The sequence below is a fragment of the Entelurus aequoreus genome, linkage group LG26, assembly GCF_033978785.1.
Source record: "Entelurus aequoreus isolate RoL-2023_Sb linkage group LG26, RoL_Eaeq_v1.1, whole genome shotgun sequence".
NCBI lineage: Eukaryota > Metazoa > Chordata > Actinopteri > Syngnathiformes > Syngnathidae > Entelurus > Entelurus aequoreus.
The window spans coordinates 20,474,434-20,495,032 of NC_084756.1; the positions used below are offsets into that span (position 1 = coordinate 20,474,434).

At 37.9% G+C, this 20,599-nt stretch overlaps 1 protein-coding gene across 4 annotated transcripts in view; it reads right to left on the reverse strand.

The window, feature by feature from the left end:
- The window catches only part of kcnab2a (potassium voltage-gated channel subfamily A regulatory beta subunit 2a), a 195,507-nt gene that overhangs the window by 109,891 nt on the left and 65,017 nt on the right, over positions 1-20,599 (reverse strand). For 3 of the 4 annotated variants that reach the window (XM_062038244.1, XM_062038246.1, XM_062038245.1), the window contains exon 3: positions 15,262-15,303. The exons of the other annotated variant lie outside the window; for it this stretch is intronic. In XM_062038244.1, the coding sequence (XP_061894228.1) occupies positions 15,262-15,303 (42 nt within the window). The remainder of the gene's footprint in view (positions 1-15,261; positions 15,304-20,599) is intronic. 4 annotated transcript variants of the gene reach the window in all.

The window sequence follows — 20,599 nt, forward strand, 5'->3', positions numbered from 1 at the left end:
TAAACATGCAATATTGCACTTCTAATTTTATGTCACAAACCGTATAAACTGAACCTGAGTTAAGTTGCATCCAATAAACCACAAATCTGATATTAAAGTACAAACCAGAGTCTGTCATTACAATCATACTGTTGTGTAAACAAATAGCAATAATAGAAAATTACCAAAACCTGACATATAATAAATGATTAACAAATCTTAATTATAAGCATTATTAAATAACTGGATTGCCTTTTTTCAAAGTACTTTTAGCCTACTCTTTGCTGTTCACTATTATCACAAAAAATAGTTTTGCTTCAAGGTTCAAACTAGGAAACTTTAAAGGGGGAATGTTGCCTATCATTCACAATCCTTATGCATATGTTTTTATGCATTTAACTCGTAAATAAGCAAAAGTCAGCTAACTATGTAGCTAATGGGAGTCGCTCTATCTCGCCTATAAACCTCCAAAAACCTCCATAATTTTACATACACACTAAGTATATTTGTAATGTAGTAACAGGGACATACAGTATATAATAACATGTAATATTGACGTATTTTGCACATTTTAAGCATACCCTTGACGTTTTAATTTCACAGAAGCATCACAACGTTCGATTGTCCCTTCAACAACAAACACCAAACATCATGCTGCAGTATTGCTAAGTGCTGAACAAGAAATACCAACTTCAAACATATTTAAACAATGATTTACTGAACAATGTCTGCTCTCACAGGGATGCCATCATATCTTCCTGTTTAGATAAATAATCACGAAGGGTTAAAAAAAAAAAATGACGCAAACAGGAGTCTTTTCGCATCTTTCTCACCATCTCTCGGTGTAGGTTGGATGTCAAAGTTTACCAACTTCTCGGTTTATGGCCACGTCATTCTATTATCCAGGTGAGAGGCATGATTTATAATATAGAATTAACCTTCAACATCTTAGAAGCAATGCACCAGCTGGAGCACAACACCGGCCGGCTCAGTAATGCATTATAGCAGCATAAGCTAATTAGCCCTGATCACGGCGCCGCTAAAAATAGATTGTCTACGTTAGTGCTTATGATAGCAATATCGCAAATACTTGGTTAATATTCAGGTCACAAGATGTAAATGGAGTAGTTTCCTTTAGCGGGCTTTATGAGCGGAATAGTGTATTCCCATCAGCTGCATTGTTAGCCACCTTGTACTAGATGTATTTTATGCCTTAGAATGTATCAAAACAAGAAAAATGTGTTTGCTTGTCTTACATAAGGATTGTGAATGATAGGCAAAAAAACATTTTAAAAAAGTTAAGTTCCCCTTTAAAAGTCACTTATTTCAGTCATTAACAAACACCAGAAATGTAGAACAATGTGTATACAGTACATGTGTACATAATTAACATTGGATCTCATCTTAATCTTAATTATTACAATGAAAAGTGTAAAGTCATTGTTGAGACATGGAGACAAGGGGTAGGGATAAATAAGCTGTGCTACCTACTCCTTTTTGGACATGCTGAACTCATCAAGACGAGATGTTTCTTGATGTAACTGTAAACATACCCACAATAGCATATAAACACATGCTATATGTAAATGCAGCGTAGTGTGGTACGGAAATGCATAAATCTAGACGTTAAACTTCCAAAAGGTTGGTTGGTCATGTAAATGTAACCCGTGGTAAATCTGTTGTGTGACCAACAACAGTGTTACAGTTGCACTATAATTGCATCTGAAAAAAAAATCAACATAAAACAAGGTCCAGCCAAATATTGTGCCGATTGTGGGCAGACAAGGGAAGTAGAAAGGCGTGCCCAAAAACATGGCAGGTGTCACAGCAATTAACACACTTACACATAGGTTCCACAAGTTGACATAACATAAAACGAACATCAGGTATTTTCATGTAACGCACACATTTTGTGTAGTTGTAACACTGTTTAAAAAGATGATACAACAAAATACATATTTGAACCTGTTACATGAAGACAAAGTGCAAACTTAAAAGTGGGCTCCAAGCAAAGCAGCATGCACCCTCCTGACCTGAAAGTTCACCCCCCTCCCCCGCATCCTTGCTCCCTTCACACATGCTAACTCCATCTGTGGTCCGGGGCTGCAAAGACCTTTCCTCAAACTCACCCGATTTCTTTGGGGTCGGCTCATGAGCGAGGTTGAAGGGTGCAGGTCGGCGCTTATAAAGCCACACTGCACTGCAGACTGATCAAGTGGGTCCACCCAAACTGGGAGTGTCTTCCTAGGACACGGTCTATGCCAATTAGCGAGTCGGGGAGTGCATCCCGTTCCCCTCACCACCACCACCACCACTTGGACCACCATCTATCATATCACCACAAACAACACCTCTCTTCACCCCCCCCCCCCCCCGCCTGGGAGATCTCGTGGAAGGAATCCATTTACGTCGTTTAGAGGCCCGTCTTGTTCATGCTAGCCTCAGCAAATAATATCAGCACTGAATTATTCACAAAAGCTTTTGTGCTAAAAGCGTCTGATTGTTGTTGCACAGGAAAGACTACTTAGAGCTGCACAATAATGAGCTACACAGGCTCGAGCGCGTCTTGAAAACAAACAAACTCAGAGCGGTCACTTAGCGTGCGTGTCTGTGTGTAGAGACTGACAAACCACCAAGCATGTACAAGACTAACCACCAGACAACCACACTGCAGGTTAGGTATAATAACTGCAGGTTAGGTATAAAAACTGCAGGTTAGGTATAACTGCAGGTTAGCTACAGTATAATAACTGCAGGTTAGGTATTATAACTGCAGGTTAGGTACAGTATAATAACTGCAGGTTAGGTATTATGACTGCAGGTTAGTTACAGTATAATAACTGCAGGTTAGTTACAATATAATAACTGCAGGTTAGGTATAAAAACTGCAGGTTAGGTATAACTGCAGGTTAGCTACAGTATAATAACTGCAGGTTAGGTATTATAACTGCAGGTTAGGTACAGTATAATAACTGCAGGTTCGGTATAATTGTAGGTTAGGTACAGTAAAATAACTGCAGGTTGTGTATAATAACTGCAGTTTAGGTACAGTAAAATAACTGCAGGTTGGGTATAATAACTGCAGGTTAGGTACAGTATAATAACTGCCGGTTAGGTATAATAACTGCAGGTTTGGTATAACTGCAGGTTAGGTACAGTATAATAACTGCAGGTTAGGTACAGTATAATAAATGCAGGTTAGGTATAATTGGATATTCGGTATAACTGCAGGTTAGGTACAGTATAATAACTGCAGGTTTGGTCTAATAACTGCAGGCTAGGTACAGTATAATAACTGCAGGTTGGGTATAATAACTGCAGGTTAGGTACAGTATAATAACTGCCGGTTAGGTATAATAACTGCAGGTTTAGTATAACTGCAGGTTAGGTACAGTATAATAACTGCAGGTTAGGTACAGTATAATAAATGCAGGTTAGGTATAATTGGATATTCGGTATAACTGCAGGTTAGGTACAGTATAATAATTGCAGGTTAGGTCTAATAACTGCAGGCTAGGTACAGTATAATAACTGCAGGTTGGGTATAATAACTGCAGGTTAGGTACAGTATAATAACTGCCGGTTAGGTATAATAACTGCAGGTTTGGTATAACTGCAGGTTAGGTACAGTATAATAACTGCAGGTTAGGTACAGTATAATAAATGCAGGTTAGGTATAATTGGATATTCGGTATAACTGCAGGTTAGGTACAGTATAATAACTGCAGGTTAGGTCTAATAACTGCAGGCTAGGTACAGTATAATAACTGCAGGTTGGGTATAATAACTGCAGGTTAGGTACAGTATAATAACTGCCGGTTAGGTACAATAACTGCAGGTTTGGTATAACTGCAGGTTAGGTACAGTATAATAACTGCAGGTTAGGTACAGTATAATAAATGCAGGTTAGGTATAATTGGATGTTCGGTATAACTGCAGATTAGGTACAGTATAATAATTGCAGGTTAGGTCTAATAACTGCAGGCTAGGTACAGTATAATAACTGCAGGTTAGGTATAATAACAGAAGGTTAGATATAACTGTAGGTTAGGTACAGTAAAAAAGCAGCAGGTTAGGTGTAATAACTGCAAGTTCGGTATAACTGCAGGTTAGGTACAGTAAAATAACTGCAGGTTAGGTACAGTATAATAACTGCAGGTTAGGTATAATAACTGTAAGTTAGGTACAGTAAAATAACTGCAGGTTAGGTCTAATAACTGCCGGCTAGGTACAATATAATAACTATAGGTTAGGTATAATAACTGCAGGTTAGGTACAATATAATAATTGCAGGTTAGGTACAGTATAATAACTGCAGGTTAAGTATAATAACTATAGGTTATGTATAATAACTGCAGGTTAGGTCTAACAACTGTCGGCTAGGTACAGTATAATAAATGCAGGTTAAGTATAATAACTATAGGTTAGGTATAATAACAGCAGATTAGGTATAATAACTGTAGGTTAGGTACAGTATAATAACTGCAGGTTAAGTATAATAACAGAAGGTTAGGTATTATAACAGTAGGTTAGGTATTATAACTGTAGGTTAGGTACAGTATAATAACTGCAGGTTAGATATTATAACTGGAGGTTAGGTACAGTATAAGAACTGCAGGTTAGGTATAATAACTGGAGGCTATGTATAATAATAACTCTGCTTAGGAGTATGCTCAGTGCCCAATTGTGAGTCTATGAGTTAGTATTTTTCTAAAAAAGGTGCTCAATTACACTATATGTCAACACATTTAAACCAGTGCCAGGTGTCCCATAATGGTGTTTTGGAAGTGTGGTGTCCAAAATGTTGCTTTGATGCTGGAATAAAAAATTTAAAAAATGCTTTTATTAAGCCATACAGAGCACAAGCCATTTTGGGTATATGTCGCTTAATTGCTAATAAGTTGTTTTTGTCCTCACTTGTCGCAGTGTGTGGCTCCAACTAGGGCTATTATTTACTTTATCCACTTGTTATATTACATACATATGCCAGATATCACACAACTATGTCATTAAGGAATGGTACAGAAGGTCACGAACAGTAGTTAGTAAGACTCAGGGTTGAGTGGTATACCGGTATTACGAGTTATACCGAGAAAGCGATACGTATTTGAGACAAGACCGCCTTACAAATAAATAATATATTTGAATGCTGCCTTTGATAGTTACTCCCACCATATACTCATGATACCAGCCTGCGGCGGCACATGCCCAGCCCTGCTTGCACTCCAGCCCAACCAACCCAGCCTTTAGAGCCAATCCTTGTCCTGAAGTTACGAATCTGACTACTGACTACTACGTGCCATGGGAATAATGAACAACAAAACAACGATTGAAGTGAAAAGTGTTCCATCCAAACAATACCCTGTTTGTTGACAATAACATATGACAGCCATAGCAGAACATTCGATCTCTTTATTAACCAGAGGTAACACAATCCGGTGAAAAGATTCAACAGAACAACTGCCAGAGCTGACAAACGGCCTCTGGTAACTGCTAAAGCTAACAAATATAGCTCAGCTGAAACCCTCGCTGACGTCACACGTCACTTGGCAACAGACACCGCCTTTTAAAGGGCACACACACACTCTCATATAAATCTTCTTTCAACTGCATATGACATATATTTTTATTTTTAAGTAACACATTATTTTACTTTCCCTCGTAAGTAACAAGGATAATTAAGGAGGAACTATAATGAATTACTTTTTTTAAATCATTTGAAGAACACTGGTATTAAAATTCATGTGGTGTTGGCTTTAAACTGAATAATTTGCATGTTTTGTATAGAATACCGATATATATTGCATATCGCCATTTGGCCTAAAAATCCTGGGACAGCTCACCACAGATTCCCTAGGCACTGCTTCTTCATAGGAAGACCGATCCACAACATCCCGAGTCGAGGTCAGAAGCACATCATCCCACCATACAAGGTGTTGACAGTGCACTGCTTCCCCTTCCTGAGGCGGCGATTAGTGGTCCAGAATCGCTTCGAACAGTCCGGAAGCCAAAAGGACCCTTTGATTGATTCATGAGACTTTTATTAGTAGGTTGCACAGGGAAGTACATATTCCGTACAATTGACCACTAAATGGTAACACCCGAATAAGTTTTTCAACTTGTTTAAGTCGGGGTCCACTTAAATCGATTCATGATACAGATATATACTATCAAGTAGTGGACAGAGACAGAGAGAGACAGAGAGAGAGACAGAGAGACAGAGAGACAGAGAGACAGAGAGACAGAGAGACAGAGAGAGAGAGAGAGAGAGAGAGAGAGAGAGAGAGAGAGAGAGAGAGAGAGAGAGAGAGAGAGAGAGAGAGAGAGAGAGAGAAAGTATCTGCATTTGATTGTTTACATTTGATTATTAGCAATCCGGGGAGGGTGTTAGTTTAGGGTTGTAGCTGCCTGGAGGTGAACTTTTATTGCGGTTTTGAAGGAGGATAGAGATGCCCTTTCTTTTATACCTGTTGGGAGCGCATTCCACATTGATGTGGCATAGAAAGAGAATGAGTTAAGACCTTTGTTAGTTCGGAATCTGGGTTTAACGTGGTTAGTGGAGCTCCCCCTGGTGTTGTGGTTATGGCGGTCATTTACGTTAAGGAAGTAGTTTGACATGTACTTCGGTATCAGGGAGGTGTAGCGGATTTTATAGACTAGGCTCAGTGCAAGTTGTTTAACTCTGTCCTCCACCTTGAGCCGATATGACTTCTTCAGCTTGACGGGATTTGTCATCGCTGGGGGTTCTGGGTTTACCGCCACGACAGGAACAATTTCCCTTGTGGATCATTAAAGTTTGTCTAAGTCGAACCACCTTTCGGCCACAGCTCTGATCAGTTGCCTCAACATTAGAGACACGGAACAGGGTCCACTCAGACTTAATGTCCAGTACCTCCCTTGTGACATGTTCAAAGTTCTTCCGGAGGTGGAAATTTAAACTCTCTTCAGGGTTCGTACACCTTTTCCATGGCCAAATTTAAGCACTTTTTAAGGACTGTCAAGATCAATTTTCCAGTTTTATCAGTACCGTCCAAAAGGCGAAAACAAGTGTGAATCAATCCGTAGCCTTGTTGTTTGAGGTCACCAAATGCTGTCTGTAGGAAAAATACGGAAAATCTTCTAAAACCTAAGCCTAACATTGAAGCAGCAGTTATCATTGACTGAATGGGGCATAGAAAATAAAGCAGTGTTTCTGTAGACTATTCAAGGTCATTGGTGTTTGCAAACGTGTCTCCATTTGTTGTTTTTCAAATACATTGTTATTTTTCTTCCTCACAGCACTCAATGACATCGAACAGCACAAATTGATTCACACCGTATTTGTGCTTGTAAACTGCATAACGTGATATAAGTACACGCACCCTCAAAATGTCAATTTCACTCATTTACCTACAAAACTGTTCCACATTAATATAAGGATAATAAATTAAAGGAAAATATTTTGTTTGTTTCACAACACCTTGTTGTCAGTAGCCAGAGGAGCCTGTTCAGTGCTAGACTGCTTCATTCCAAGTGCAGGACTAATAGACTAAAAAACTCCTTTGTCCCACACGCCATTAGACTGTACAACTCCTCTCTGGGAGGAAGGGGGGGTACTAGGATGCAAAACAATAACAGTGCAATAATTTTTCATAACATGGTCACTACTGCCTAGTTTCTCTTGTTATATTCTTATTTTACTGTTATATTTTTATTCTCATTGTTGCTTTTTATTTTTATTCTTTTGTAATTTTTTTCTATTTTGTTTCCATTTATACCCCCATTATTTACTTTTTAAATTCGATCTCAATTCTGTACACTGCTGCTGGAATTGTAATTTTCCTGAGGGAACTCTCCTGAAGGAATCAATAAAGTACTATCTATCTATCTATCTATCTACCTCAGTCACCTTTCATTGAGCATATCTAGCCTTATAACTGTGGCTATGACAAGAAATTGACAAAAAGACAAAACTTTTTGCTTTCACTGAGGTAGCCAGACAAGTTAAGTAGACAACGCAAATAATACTGCAAGAAATGCATACAACCATGCTGTGTAAAAAACTACAAAATCATTCATATTAACTCAGCTCTAACTTGTGAAAAAGGTTACAAATTATACATTACATGACCTTCACAGTACAAACAAGTCCAATAATGTAACCATTTCAATGCAATTAACCAAAACGACAAAATTTAACTTGTTTGCTTTAAATGAGGTAAAGTAGACAACCAAAATAATGGAGCAAAAAATACATCGAACCATGTTGGATTTTGCATACTATGTAGCAGGCGTTTTATCCAAAGTTTGTATTTGTCATTTTCCATCCAATGTTCATTAAAACGACCACCTCCCGACATGATGGACCGATGCACCACTGTCCTCTTGGGGGCGACACAGAGCCGTATATACGGCTATGGCATTACAACAACCTAATGTAAGGGCTCGTGCAAAGCCAACAGATCAAGAGTGTAGCTTTAATTTTTAAGGAAACTTATGTTATTTTTTTTCCATTTTACAATTAGCCTAATGAGTCAGACTGCCGAGAAATATGATGAACATTTCCAAGCATTTAAAAGCACTTCACCCAAAATCCAAGCATTTTTCAAATCTGGAAAACACAACATTAAAATACAAGCATTTTCAAGGTTTATAAGCACCCGTACGAACCCTGTCTCTTTAACGGGAGACTCTACTATACGCTCCCAGCAGACCCTCACAATGCGTTTGCCTCTGCCAGGTCTGACAGGCATCCTCCTCCACTATCCAAGCCAACTCACCACCAGGTGGTGATCGGTAAAAAGCTTCGCCCCTCTCTTCGCACAAGTGTGTCCAAAACATTTTCTAAACAAGAAAATCATGATTGACACATTGCAGTCCTGCAAAAGATTCAAAAGCCTCATTATGCACACACAAGCACCACAATAAACTGAAGTGGTTATACATATTCATAACTGTATTGAGCTACAACATATTAAAGAATAAAATAAAGAGCACAAGTAGATTAAGTTATGGTTTTTTTCATCTTCTGGGCATTGATCTTTTTCATACATCCTAAAGAACGTTGAGGTTAAAGTTAATGTAAGGGATGGGACGTTAATTATGTAGCTGTAAGCACAACACAAACACTGTGTTATCAGATTAAGTAAACATTAGCCCGTGAGAGCAATGTAGGCCTTATTGATCGAGCGGAGCAGCAAGTTTTACACGTAAAAAAAAAAAAAGACATAAATGTTCAAGGCGCCACACTAGAAATGGGATAGTGAGATCATTACGGGCAAGATTGACATCGTCTGCACTTTTTATTACTTGGATCAGCAGAATGAGGCTTTGTATATAAAGAGTGTAAAAATGTGAAACATTAAAAAGACTGAAAAGGAAACCAATGAAGGGGTGGAGACTGGCTACCATGGCTTTTAGGGTCTATTATGTACAGTAAAGGATTCATTTGTTTAACATTGTTGGACCAAAGTCTATCAAATGTTGCCTTATAAATTTATACAAAACATCACAATAAACCACCATACCTACTTTTCATCTACTTGACTTTTTTAAACCATACTTATTGAAAAGAAGTGACTTCACACAAGATGTCCGCATATAGCCCAAGATCGAGTATTGTGTGTGTATCATGCTTTTTCTTTGACTTTATTCAAAAGAAGGTGCTGGGTCAACAAGTTCAGAGGAGAATATATACCACCAAGAGTTGTCATTTATTTTTAGAGATGTTAACTTCTTACTTTGAGACAAATGTTGAGAAGTAACATGCATGTCACAATTGTCATCACTCAAAATGTGTGATTAAAGTAAGTTTAGTCTTTAAAGGTGCCATATGTAAGAATTGCATGTCAAGTCATCATTAAATGGTCCTGATATGTCAAAAGGCATTAATAAATCATGTTCTTTTTGAATACCTATCTGATAACGGTAGTTCAGCCGGAATATGCTCATTTCAAAAATAGATTTACAGCCCCGAAAACTTGTTATTGTTTTCATTTCGATGTCCCGCCCTCCACAGTTTTAACCAATTAGAAAGTCTGTGAGTGTGTCACATCCAGGTTGCCAGCTACTGCCACTGGTAAAGTTACTAAACATGTCAGACCTTTGTAAATCTAAAAGGCCTCGTTGTGATTCTCAACTTATTCATGACGAAGCCAGGAACAAAACAAGGATTTGTATCGGGGATGCCTTTGAAAGATTGAGACGATTGAAGGCGGAGAATATTTTTTCATATGACGCCAAACTTGCTAATTTCCGCCTTGATGGGTAAGTCAGGCATTTACATTTTCTTATTACTTGTAATAAATGGAAATGGACATTTCGTATGTAAACTATATTGTCCAATACAGTCAATGACCTTGTCTAACAAAGCTAGTATATTTCCGGTAAATTACACATCAACATATAGGCTAACAGGGTAAATATTTGCCCGTTAGCCTGTATGTCGATGTGTCGTCCAACTGACAGGGCAAAATATATTTTCGTCAAATAAAACCTATGTGGATATGGGTAGTGTCAGTGCCTATTTCCTTCTCAATATGCTGATACACTGAGTAAATGGGTTTCAACAGTAGCACGGCTAATTGCGGTTTCTGGTACTGTATGTGCATCAGGCACATATGGGGTGCTATTTGCTAGGCACAATATGATGCATTACATGTAATGATTTTCTACTTTGTGTATTGACATGGTAGTAGGCTATATAATTTATGCATAACATGGTTTTTGCGTAACGTGGGTTGGCTCATAGAATCACACTCTGCACTAAAATATGGTGATGTGCGTAAATGGAAGAGAATGCAGTGCGTCAGGTTGGATGCATATGGAGTTATGCTGAACGAAATGTGGCGGAAATTTTACTGTTAGCAATTGTATCCGCCTACGATGTGTAGCGAAGCATGTTTGGCTATTCCTCGTCCTGCAGGGATGATACTTGTAAGAAACTCACTTTATTCGTCTCTAGAGAGGTAAGGATTAGTGATTTAGAAGTAGCTAAAACACTGCCGACTGCGGATGGACGTTAGCCGCTAGCTCGCTAGCTATGTCAGCTTTTAAGTACTTTTTTAAAGTTGCCGAACATGCACCTTCTGACGACTGCGCGCCGTAATGTCCATTAAAAAAAAATAGCACTGGTATTTTTTCAGAGGCACTATAGTACTGTTTTTAATTCATTAGTACCGCGGTACTTTATTAGTACCGGTATTCCGGACAACCCTACTTCAGTGTTTCCCATAAACTGCCAAGATACCTGTGGCGGTGGGGCGTGACTATGGGCGTGGTCACCATGACATCATCGAGTAATTTGCATAATTTACTACAATGATATGATTTTCTCTAAAAAGGCTCAAAAAATGTATACTTACTAATTAACAGTTTTGTTTTAAACGTCCGTCCATCCATCCATCCATTTTACAATATAATTCCAACACTTTATGTACATATTTATATACAGATTTGAACAATAAGTTATTCACTGAAATATATTTATTAATTGTGGTTCTTACAAAAAATATATCTTTATAAAATATAAAAGCTAAAATGTCTCTTAAAGCTCTGCCCCTTTAATTAGTGCATACTAAATAATTTAACTTTAGCCTACTACTACAACCATATTATTTACCAGCAACATAAAGTGAAACAGAGGCAGAGGTGTCCTGCCACAGTCAGTAACAAATAAACAGAAAACAGTAGTGGTCAAATACAAATAAGGCAACAAGAGAAGTATCCTACACTTCTCTTTTGTAAAGTCAATCTGAACAGCCTATATGGGCATCTACATCAACTATATGATTTGCCTGAGAAGCTGGACAGGACAAAAAAAAAACGTGTTTTTTGTTTTTTTTTTGTATTTGTGGCGGACGTAATTCTTTCGTGGCGGGCCGCCACAAATAAATGAATGTGTGGGAAACACTGCTACTTGGTACAGTGGAACCCGCTAACCTCAACATACCTTGGACTGGCTGACTTATGTCAACATAAGCGGCCGAAGAATTTAAACCGAAAATAACCATTGCTTGCACATTACCTTGTGACTTACTCCATCTTCGCATATTTTTATACTTTTGTTTTCAGATTTTTCATACTCTTATCCAATAGAGCAGCTAATTGTATAGTCTCGTAACTCCGTACAGTACATCTTGACTACAATACAAATTAATGTTTTGTACATACGCAAATCTTTGTGGTAGAACTCAAGTTAACACTGCCATGTTTTTATTTTGAATGCCTACTTTGCACTGAACAGGAAGTCATTGTGTGGACATAAACAGTATTAGCTGACTTGCTTTTGTTTCACGCTCCTTCGCGATAATGACAGAGTTAACAATACTACAACGCATGTCAACATAAACGGACCATCTTCATAGAAATGGCACCTTTGGCTCTATAAAGTTATGTCGAGAAAAGCGGTCAACCATGTATGTTGACATTCACTTAGGCGGTAACTTTTTAATACAATAATAATAACACCAGTTCCTCAAATAATTCTTACAATTAGATGTCAGGGGCCGTACTTATCAAGCTTCTTAGAGTGCCATTTTACACTTAAGTCCTGAAAATTTGCGAAATTTAGTCCTACTTTCAAACTTAAGAATAAAAGCTTTTTATCAACGTTCTTAAGTCTAAGAATCACTCCTACTCTCCACAATATTTAAGAGACCTTCAGAGGTGTCTTAAGTGGTTAGGAGTTGCCAGCAGGGGATGGCACTGAGGCGAGAGACGTGCGCGAACGTTCATCTTTGTTTGATGACGAGCAGCCGATCAAACGGTATCGTTTAGACAGAGCAGGTATTATTTTTGTCACAGATTTAATAATTTTCGATTCCTTGTTGATTTCTGCATGTGGCTGCAGTGGACTAGTATATATAGAGCCACCCACACCAGTTTCAAATTAGTTGCCTAATTAATGAATTGGAAAGAAAATGTTATGAGAGTAGCGTATGTGTGTGTGTGTGACCCTTTAATAGGTGACAGCATGTGAGGTGAGTGACGTCAGTGAGTGTGTGGGCGAGAGAAGAGAGGGAGCGGTATTGTGAGTGCGAGCGGGGACTAGTTTGTTTTGTGTTGGATTGGCTGTGTGCAAGCAATCAATAAAGCAAGATTTGCAACTAATCGCCGGACTCATCATTCACTCTAAAGTCGTCCGCTGTGGAGACCCACTGCCGGGTAAAGTGAAGGGTGTTGCCCCGAGCATACATCCTGGAGAAGTGTCTCCCCTGCCTCTTTGTTACGGTCTGGGAGCAGGAAGCAGGAAAGGTGCAACAAAAAGGAAACATTTATTTTTGATTCATTGCCAATATTGTTTGTTTGTTTTGTATTATTTTGTAGTTTATTGTCAAAATATACACTCCCATTGTCCACTTAAATATTTCTAAGATATTTCTTTATTCTTAGACAAGGGATTCCCTTCCGTGATTGGTCATTTCTATGGACACAGAAATGACGTCACCTAAAATTCCGTTTACGGCACATAGTAATGTCGTAATTGAGCTCTGAGTGTGACACTTAAGATTCAGTCCTACACTTCGCTGAAAGTGTGAGTAAGACGCTTGATAACTAACTTTTAAGTGCAGCTTTCAGCGAATAATTTATTTACTCTTAAGTCAACTCTTAGCAGACTTCTTAGGAGTAATTCTAAGAAGCTTGATAAGTACGGCCCAAGATCTATAGAACAAGTATCAGATATGGTATATATTGGTCAGATGCAGTTTGAAATGGAAGAACTGACAATGAAATAAAAAAAAGAATTGCAATCGCTAGGAAATCATATGAAAATATATCAAAACTACTAACGTCACAAAAATTAAACATTGAAACAAGGAAAAGTGCTAAAAATGCTAAAATGCTGTGTGGTCTACTGCAGGGTTCCCCAACCTTTTTTTCCACCAGGGACCGGTTTAATGTATGCATTATTTTCACAGACCGACTTTCCACGTGCGGCAGATAAAAACAGCAAAAAATGAGCATGAACAATCAACTCAGTATAACGCTAAAGGAGTGGGAGCCCTGGGCGTAATATGTGTTTTTCAGCTGTGGTCTGTATAGCCAGCAGCGGTACTCAGTTGTAATACACTTTTCCACCACTTGTGGCAGTAATGACAATATAAATCAGACAAAAGAAGTCTGGCGCTAAATTTCTCTAATGTCATAGAGAAATTTCTTAAGCGCAAAAATGATGACTAAAGTGGTGAGGCTGTATTTTCATTTGCACTTTAAATTTATTGACAGTTTATTTAAGAATATTTATTACTAATTTAGTTTATTTATTTTAGCACAACATAGTACATACTGTATGTGAATGTATTGTTTATCTGGTTAGTATTTATTTTTCAAATCAGCCTGACCTAAGGCTAAGGTTTATTTGTTAAATTAATAATATAATCTTTGTGATTACCCAATGTTTTTATATCATTTGACAAGGTAGTAAACTGTAAGTAGGTTAGATATATTTATTGAATATGATCAAAATAAGAGTAAGATTACTAATTTAGTGTTAATATTCGTCTGTAGTAGAAAGATTGGGCCCAGAGGTCAAAAAGGTTTAGAACCCCTGCAATATACAAACCCCCTGCAGGGCACTGCAGATGGAAATTAGCCTTTGACTACAATCCGGCACATTAACATTTTATATGTGCATTGTCCCATGTACTATAACTAAGGAGTTGTAATAGACATCTATTAACAAGCTTAATGGTGTGTTTAGTGGGACAGGTGAAAGTTAAGTCAGAGAAAATGTGGTAGTTTATAAATTAATACATTTTTCCGTGGGGCCCGGTAGCAAATGCGTCACGAACCGGTACCGGTCCCCGGACTGATACCGGTTCCCGGACTGGTGGTTGAGGACCACTGGTTGGGGACCACTGGTGTACGCTATATGCATCTGAGACATGGACCTTAACTAAAACTTTATCAAAGAAATTGGAAGCATTTGAGCTCTGATTATACAGAAGAATGTTAAAAGTCTCATGGACAGATTTGAAAACAAACACACACATTTTAGAAATGAATTGTAATAAACTACTACTACTTAACACAATTAAAAAACGGAAACTAAAATATTTTGGCCATGTATTCAGGAAATATGGTATACACAGACAGCTATTAGAAGGAAAGGTGGATGGAAAGAGAGGAAGAGGGAGGCCGAGAACATCATGGACTCCTAACATCAAAGACTGGACCAAGCTCAGCTACTGTGTGAATGCCGGAAAGCTGAAATATAGCTGGACTGTCTATGTAAAAAATACATTTGATACAGAAACTGCAGTGGTGAAGGTGAGAAAGGTGCATTCAAAGAAAACCAAATACCTGTAGAACTGCAACTGTCGTTTTGGGCTTCCATAACGAGCGCTGAAGGCGTCAGAAGGGAAAAGAGCAGAAATAAGAGCTTTTGGTTAAAGTAAGCATGGAAGGAAGGAGGTTAGTAATGGCGGTTGCACTCGCAGGGACAGGGAGTCTATGGGGGAGGATCACAAAACCTTGAATGTTCCATATGGAAATACTTTTGCAATACATGTCAATAATAAAAAAATCAGTTAACTAAAATTGCCCTGTTAAACATCCCTAAATGAAGGTACAGCTCTGTCCCCGTCATCCAGAGTAGATGGTGCCACCTGAAGGTCAAACAAGACAGTGCATGTTAATCCTAACATGCACTGACTCCACACTGCTAATACAAACATGCCAGGACTAGGGATGATGTTTGATAAGGAATTATCGAGTTCGAGCCTATTATCGAATCCTCTTATCGAACCGATTCCTTATCGATTCTCTTATCGAGTCCAGATAGGTTGTTGTATATGGGAAAAAAACACAATATTTGGTTTAACAAAAGCTCACTTTTATTATATAAGAAAAAAATAAAATCTAATAAATAAATAAATATTGACTGTTACCCACCTAAAAAAATACAATAAAATAAATAAATATTGACTGTTGTTACCCAAAGTATATTAAGTGGAATTTTTTAGAAAAACAAATATATACACTAACACAAAAACAACCTGTCTCTGTGATCACCTTAGGTGTATAAATAATAATATAGTGTTAAATAAAATCAGTCCCTTGGGCACAATACTGAAAATAATACAGCTCTCCAAAAAGTGCACTTCTGCTGCTATTTGACATAACTGTTTGTTATGATGCTTTGACATTTTTGCACTTTATTTCTTTATTGAAAGAACATTCTATGAAGAGAAAAGTTGTTTGCAAATGTGGTTACAATGCTAAAAAATGAAAAGTTAAAGCTAAAAAAAGAAATACACTTTATTGAGTTAACATTATTTCTTTATGGGGGAAAGATGTTATGAGCTAGAGAATATAACAACTACACTACCCAGCATGCAACGGGAGTTACGAGCATGCGCGGTAGCCCCGAAAAGTGTTGCATGTTGCCACGCTGTGAAAGTAAACGATAAGAACTCAGCCAACACGCCTCGTCTGCATTATTTATAATTAGACAGACAACACATATACAGTGTGATTTTGTTTTGTTTACAAGGAAAGAAAAACAAAAGTTAAAAAAGGGAGATGTCATATATGTATGTGCTGCGGTTGTTTTAAGAACGTTGCGACAGCTGCCGTAAAGGAGGTGCGTTGCTAGCCTGGTTGCTATGTTTCCGGTTGGTGGTAAAAGTGTTCGTCATGTGTTTTACCCTGCTAAAATCTCTCAGTAAAGTTATTCATTGGATTATACCTTTTGTTTTGAACTTTATTACACCTTGGAGCGCTTTTTCCCCGTCCATTTTTTTCCTGCTTTCGCTATCTGAGCCTAATGACTGAGCTACATGACTGATTTCTTGTGACGTCACACGGAGCATTTCTGGTCGGGACGGGATTCGTTCCGAGGGATTCGAATAAAGAACCAACTCTTTTCTTTACTATAGTGGTCTCGATAACGGGTACCGGTTCTCAAAAAGGGATTCGAGTCCGAGGACTCGGTTCTTTTCTTATCGAACAACCGAGAAAACCGGTTTCGAGTATCATCCCTAGCCAGGACTCTTAGACACTTCTGTCTATTACATGCTTTTGTCGATCGTCTGGTCTTTGATAGAGACACTAAACAGAAAATCAGCAATGACCAGGCAAGACTTGGCAGTAGTGAGTTTTAGTGTGAAGAATAAATAGAAACAGCAAGCCATCCAAATATTTTTCAATATAAAAATAGAATAGAAGCAACCAAATCAAAAACTAATGAACTGTTTTAAACAATATTTGGTGCAGATTCAGATAAAGGTGAGGTATTATAAGTCTAAATGTTTGTTAATATTGCAATATGTTTTTTGGTTTTTTTTAATCAATTTTTCAACAAATTAATTATGAAATTTAATGAAAACGCTTGCCAGTGGCATAAAAAAAAAAACAACCCTGCTTTTTTGGGCCATCTTGGCTCAGCTTGGTATATGTAGGTTGTACTACAGATACAGTTTTAATACACTCCACTTTTACGGTAATAGGTTTCCATTCTCGACGAAAATGTTTAACTACCGTATTTTTCGGACTATAAGGCGCACTTAAAATCCTTTCATTTTCTCAAAACTCGACAGTGCACCTTATAACCTGGTGCGCCTAATGCGCGGAATAATTTTGGTTGTGCTTACCTGCCTCGAAGCCATTTTATTTGGTACATGGTGAAATGATAAGTGTGACCGGTAAATGGCAGTCACACATAAGAGATACGTGCAGACTGCAATATGATGGCAGTCACACATAAGAGATATGTGTAGACTGCAATATGACTCAAGTAAACAACACCAAAATTGTATATGTTCCATTGAAAATATAGAACATTACACACGGCGCTCGAAAATCTGTCAAAAGGTTTTAGTACGACTTTGGTAAGCAATGAAGCCGCACCACTTGATGGATTGTACTGTGCTTCAACATACGAGTATTGTTATGGTGTGTGTGTATAAGATACGACATTATCTGGCATTTTGTTTCGCTTTATTATGCAAAAGCAACTTTTCATACCTTCTGGTACCTGCTGATCTGTATTTGGGATCTGCATAAGTCCTGAAAATTTGCGTGAGTCCGTCTTTATAGTCTGTGCTGACACCGTAGTTGATAAGCTTCTTCTTTTTCTCTATCTTCTTGTTATGTGACATTCATCCTCCGCTGTTGCCATTTCTAATATAAAGTAGAGTAAAGTTCTTACTTATATCTGTCAGTAAACTCGCCATAAAAAGCTCTAAAACATACCGGTATAGTGAGTTGACATTATTTACCCAAGGAACTTTAGTTATTAGAGAGTTCCGGTCGGACGGTTTTCTACGGGACACACATACTGCTCTGTTATTAATTTAAGTAAAGTCTGAATGTCATTAAAACAGTTAGCTCCATCTTTTGACACTTTTTCCCCTCCCGTCCTTGCACGCTACACCGCTACAACAAAGATGAAGGGGAGAAGACGCTGCCGAAGGTGAGCCACGTAAATAAGACCGCCCAAAAAACAGCGCATCCTGAAGCAACTGTCAGAAAGCGGCTTGAAGATGATCTGTAAAACATAATCTATGCAACATTTTGACCAAAGAACCACCATTACATGTTATGTAGACCACAAGGAAGTGTTTTACATTTAGAAAAAAATAATAATAATATGACTCCTTTAATGCGCCTTATAATCCGGTGCGCCTTTTGTATGAAAATAGACCTGAATAGACCCGCTCAGCGGCAGTGCGCCTTATAATCCGGTGCACCCTATGGTCCGGAAAATACGGCAAATGTTTGCTGGTAATCATATGGCCAAACATCGCGTGCTACCAACGAGTCCGTTTGCTCGCTTATAGATCCGTGGGATCGAATGTAATGTCTGCGTGGCTATTTCTTCGTCATCATCGTTTTTGCCAACAAGAGTCTTTAATTAAAGGTAAAAATTATAAGAAATATTTATCTATCCATTACATTAATCATTTATGTGTATTTTACATTATTTTCTGCATGTAAAAATCTAATTCATCTGTATAAAATATATTCTGGGTTCATATTTTCAGGTGTGTGGAATGGATTGGACATTTCGATTAATTTATATAACATACTTAAATAATCACTATATGGACGTTTGCTCATCAATTCAGAATCGTCCACATCCCTATCGTGACCATCTAAAAATGTATTATTTCCTCCAAATTTCCTGCAATAATAATACAATGACACATATGTAAGACAAAATGTGTTAGTAGTAGGGTTGAAACACATAAAAATAGAGTAAAACCTCAGTTTACGACCCTCCCTCTCTTTGCAAACTTTTCGATTCACAAACTTTTGGATCGAGCCAAATGTGCTTCCCTGTGCAAACCATGTCTGTGTGCAAATGCTTCATTCATTCATTTTGTGTTCCGCCTGCAGGAAAAAAGGAGGGCACAGCATTTTTGTGAGGAGGCGGAATCCTCCACGTGACTTGCTGCACATTGCAGTACACTACTAGTCGGTCACTACGCAATGCTTAAGTGTGTGGGCCTTTTTTTCCGTGTTTTTTCTCCTATTGACTAGTTTTGTCCATTTTCCCAACTCAATTCAAGTCTCAAAATCACAACAGACCAGCGTGGAAAGAAGGACAATTGCTGTGAAGTTAAAAATAACAACTATTTATGAGGCGTACGTTAATAGTGCTCACAAGTATGGAAGAATTGACGAAGAAGGCTTCGTACCACAGCAAGTTTTAATTGTGATGAGACCAAACTTTTCTGGAAAAAAATGCCAGATTAGACTTATTTCCTTCCTTCGCTCCCTCTGTCTTGCGTCTTTCTCTTCAGCTCCTCTGCCAGTGTAAATGTAAGTTAACTTTTTAAATATTTATTATTGTAGCAATATGGTTGTTAAAGTTAAGGATTTTTGTGATTGCTGATCGTTTGTGAGGGCACCACAGTGACGTGTGTGTGTGTGTGTTTTGGCTTGTTATTAAATATAAAGTTGATCCATCACCCCCTTGTTATGTTTGTTTGCTATACAGTACTTTATATTGTGTTTAAAGTGTACAAACTTTCACTAAATTATGGACTTTAGTCGAAGCTGGAACCCGTTGTTCATATTTACATTGTCTCTTATAGAAAAAAAAGCTTCACTATTTGAACCTTACTAAACCGTCCCATGAGTGATGTCTGTAGGAGTTTTTTCATTCATATCTGTACATACTTGTAATGTAATGACGGTAGTGTCATTAGCGATGGCTAATATGCTAACACGTAATATTAATTTACACCGGCATGCTTTTTGTATTGTTTCAGTTTCACAAATTCTGCAGTTAACTCACCAAAACGTCCCTGGGAATTATTGAGTTGTTTAGCTTATTGGAGAGCTAGCTTCCGCAGCTAGTTTGTCCATGAAGATGACTTCTGTTTTGTTTGATCAGCCGTTTTACTGCCGTGATACAGACACCGTTTGGAAACAATTAAAGCATGTAAATAAACATGTATTTTTTTGTGTAATTAACTTGTTTCCAAACATATATCTGTGGCCTATAGTCCGGGGCAGCTAATATATGGAAACAAAATGTTTTCCCTATAATTTAATGGGTGCGACTTAAATACCCGAGCGCTTTATAGTCCGGAAAATACAGTATGTGTTCTTGTCTTACATACAGTAAGTTGTTTTTATTGTGATGACAATTCCAAAAAAGTGCAGTTCCTCTTTAAAGTAATTATGAAGC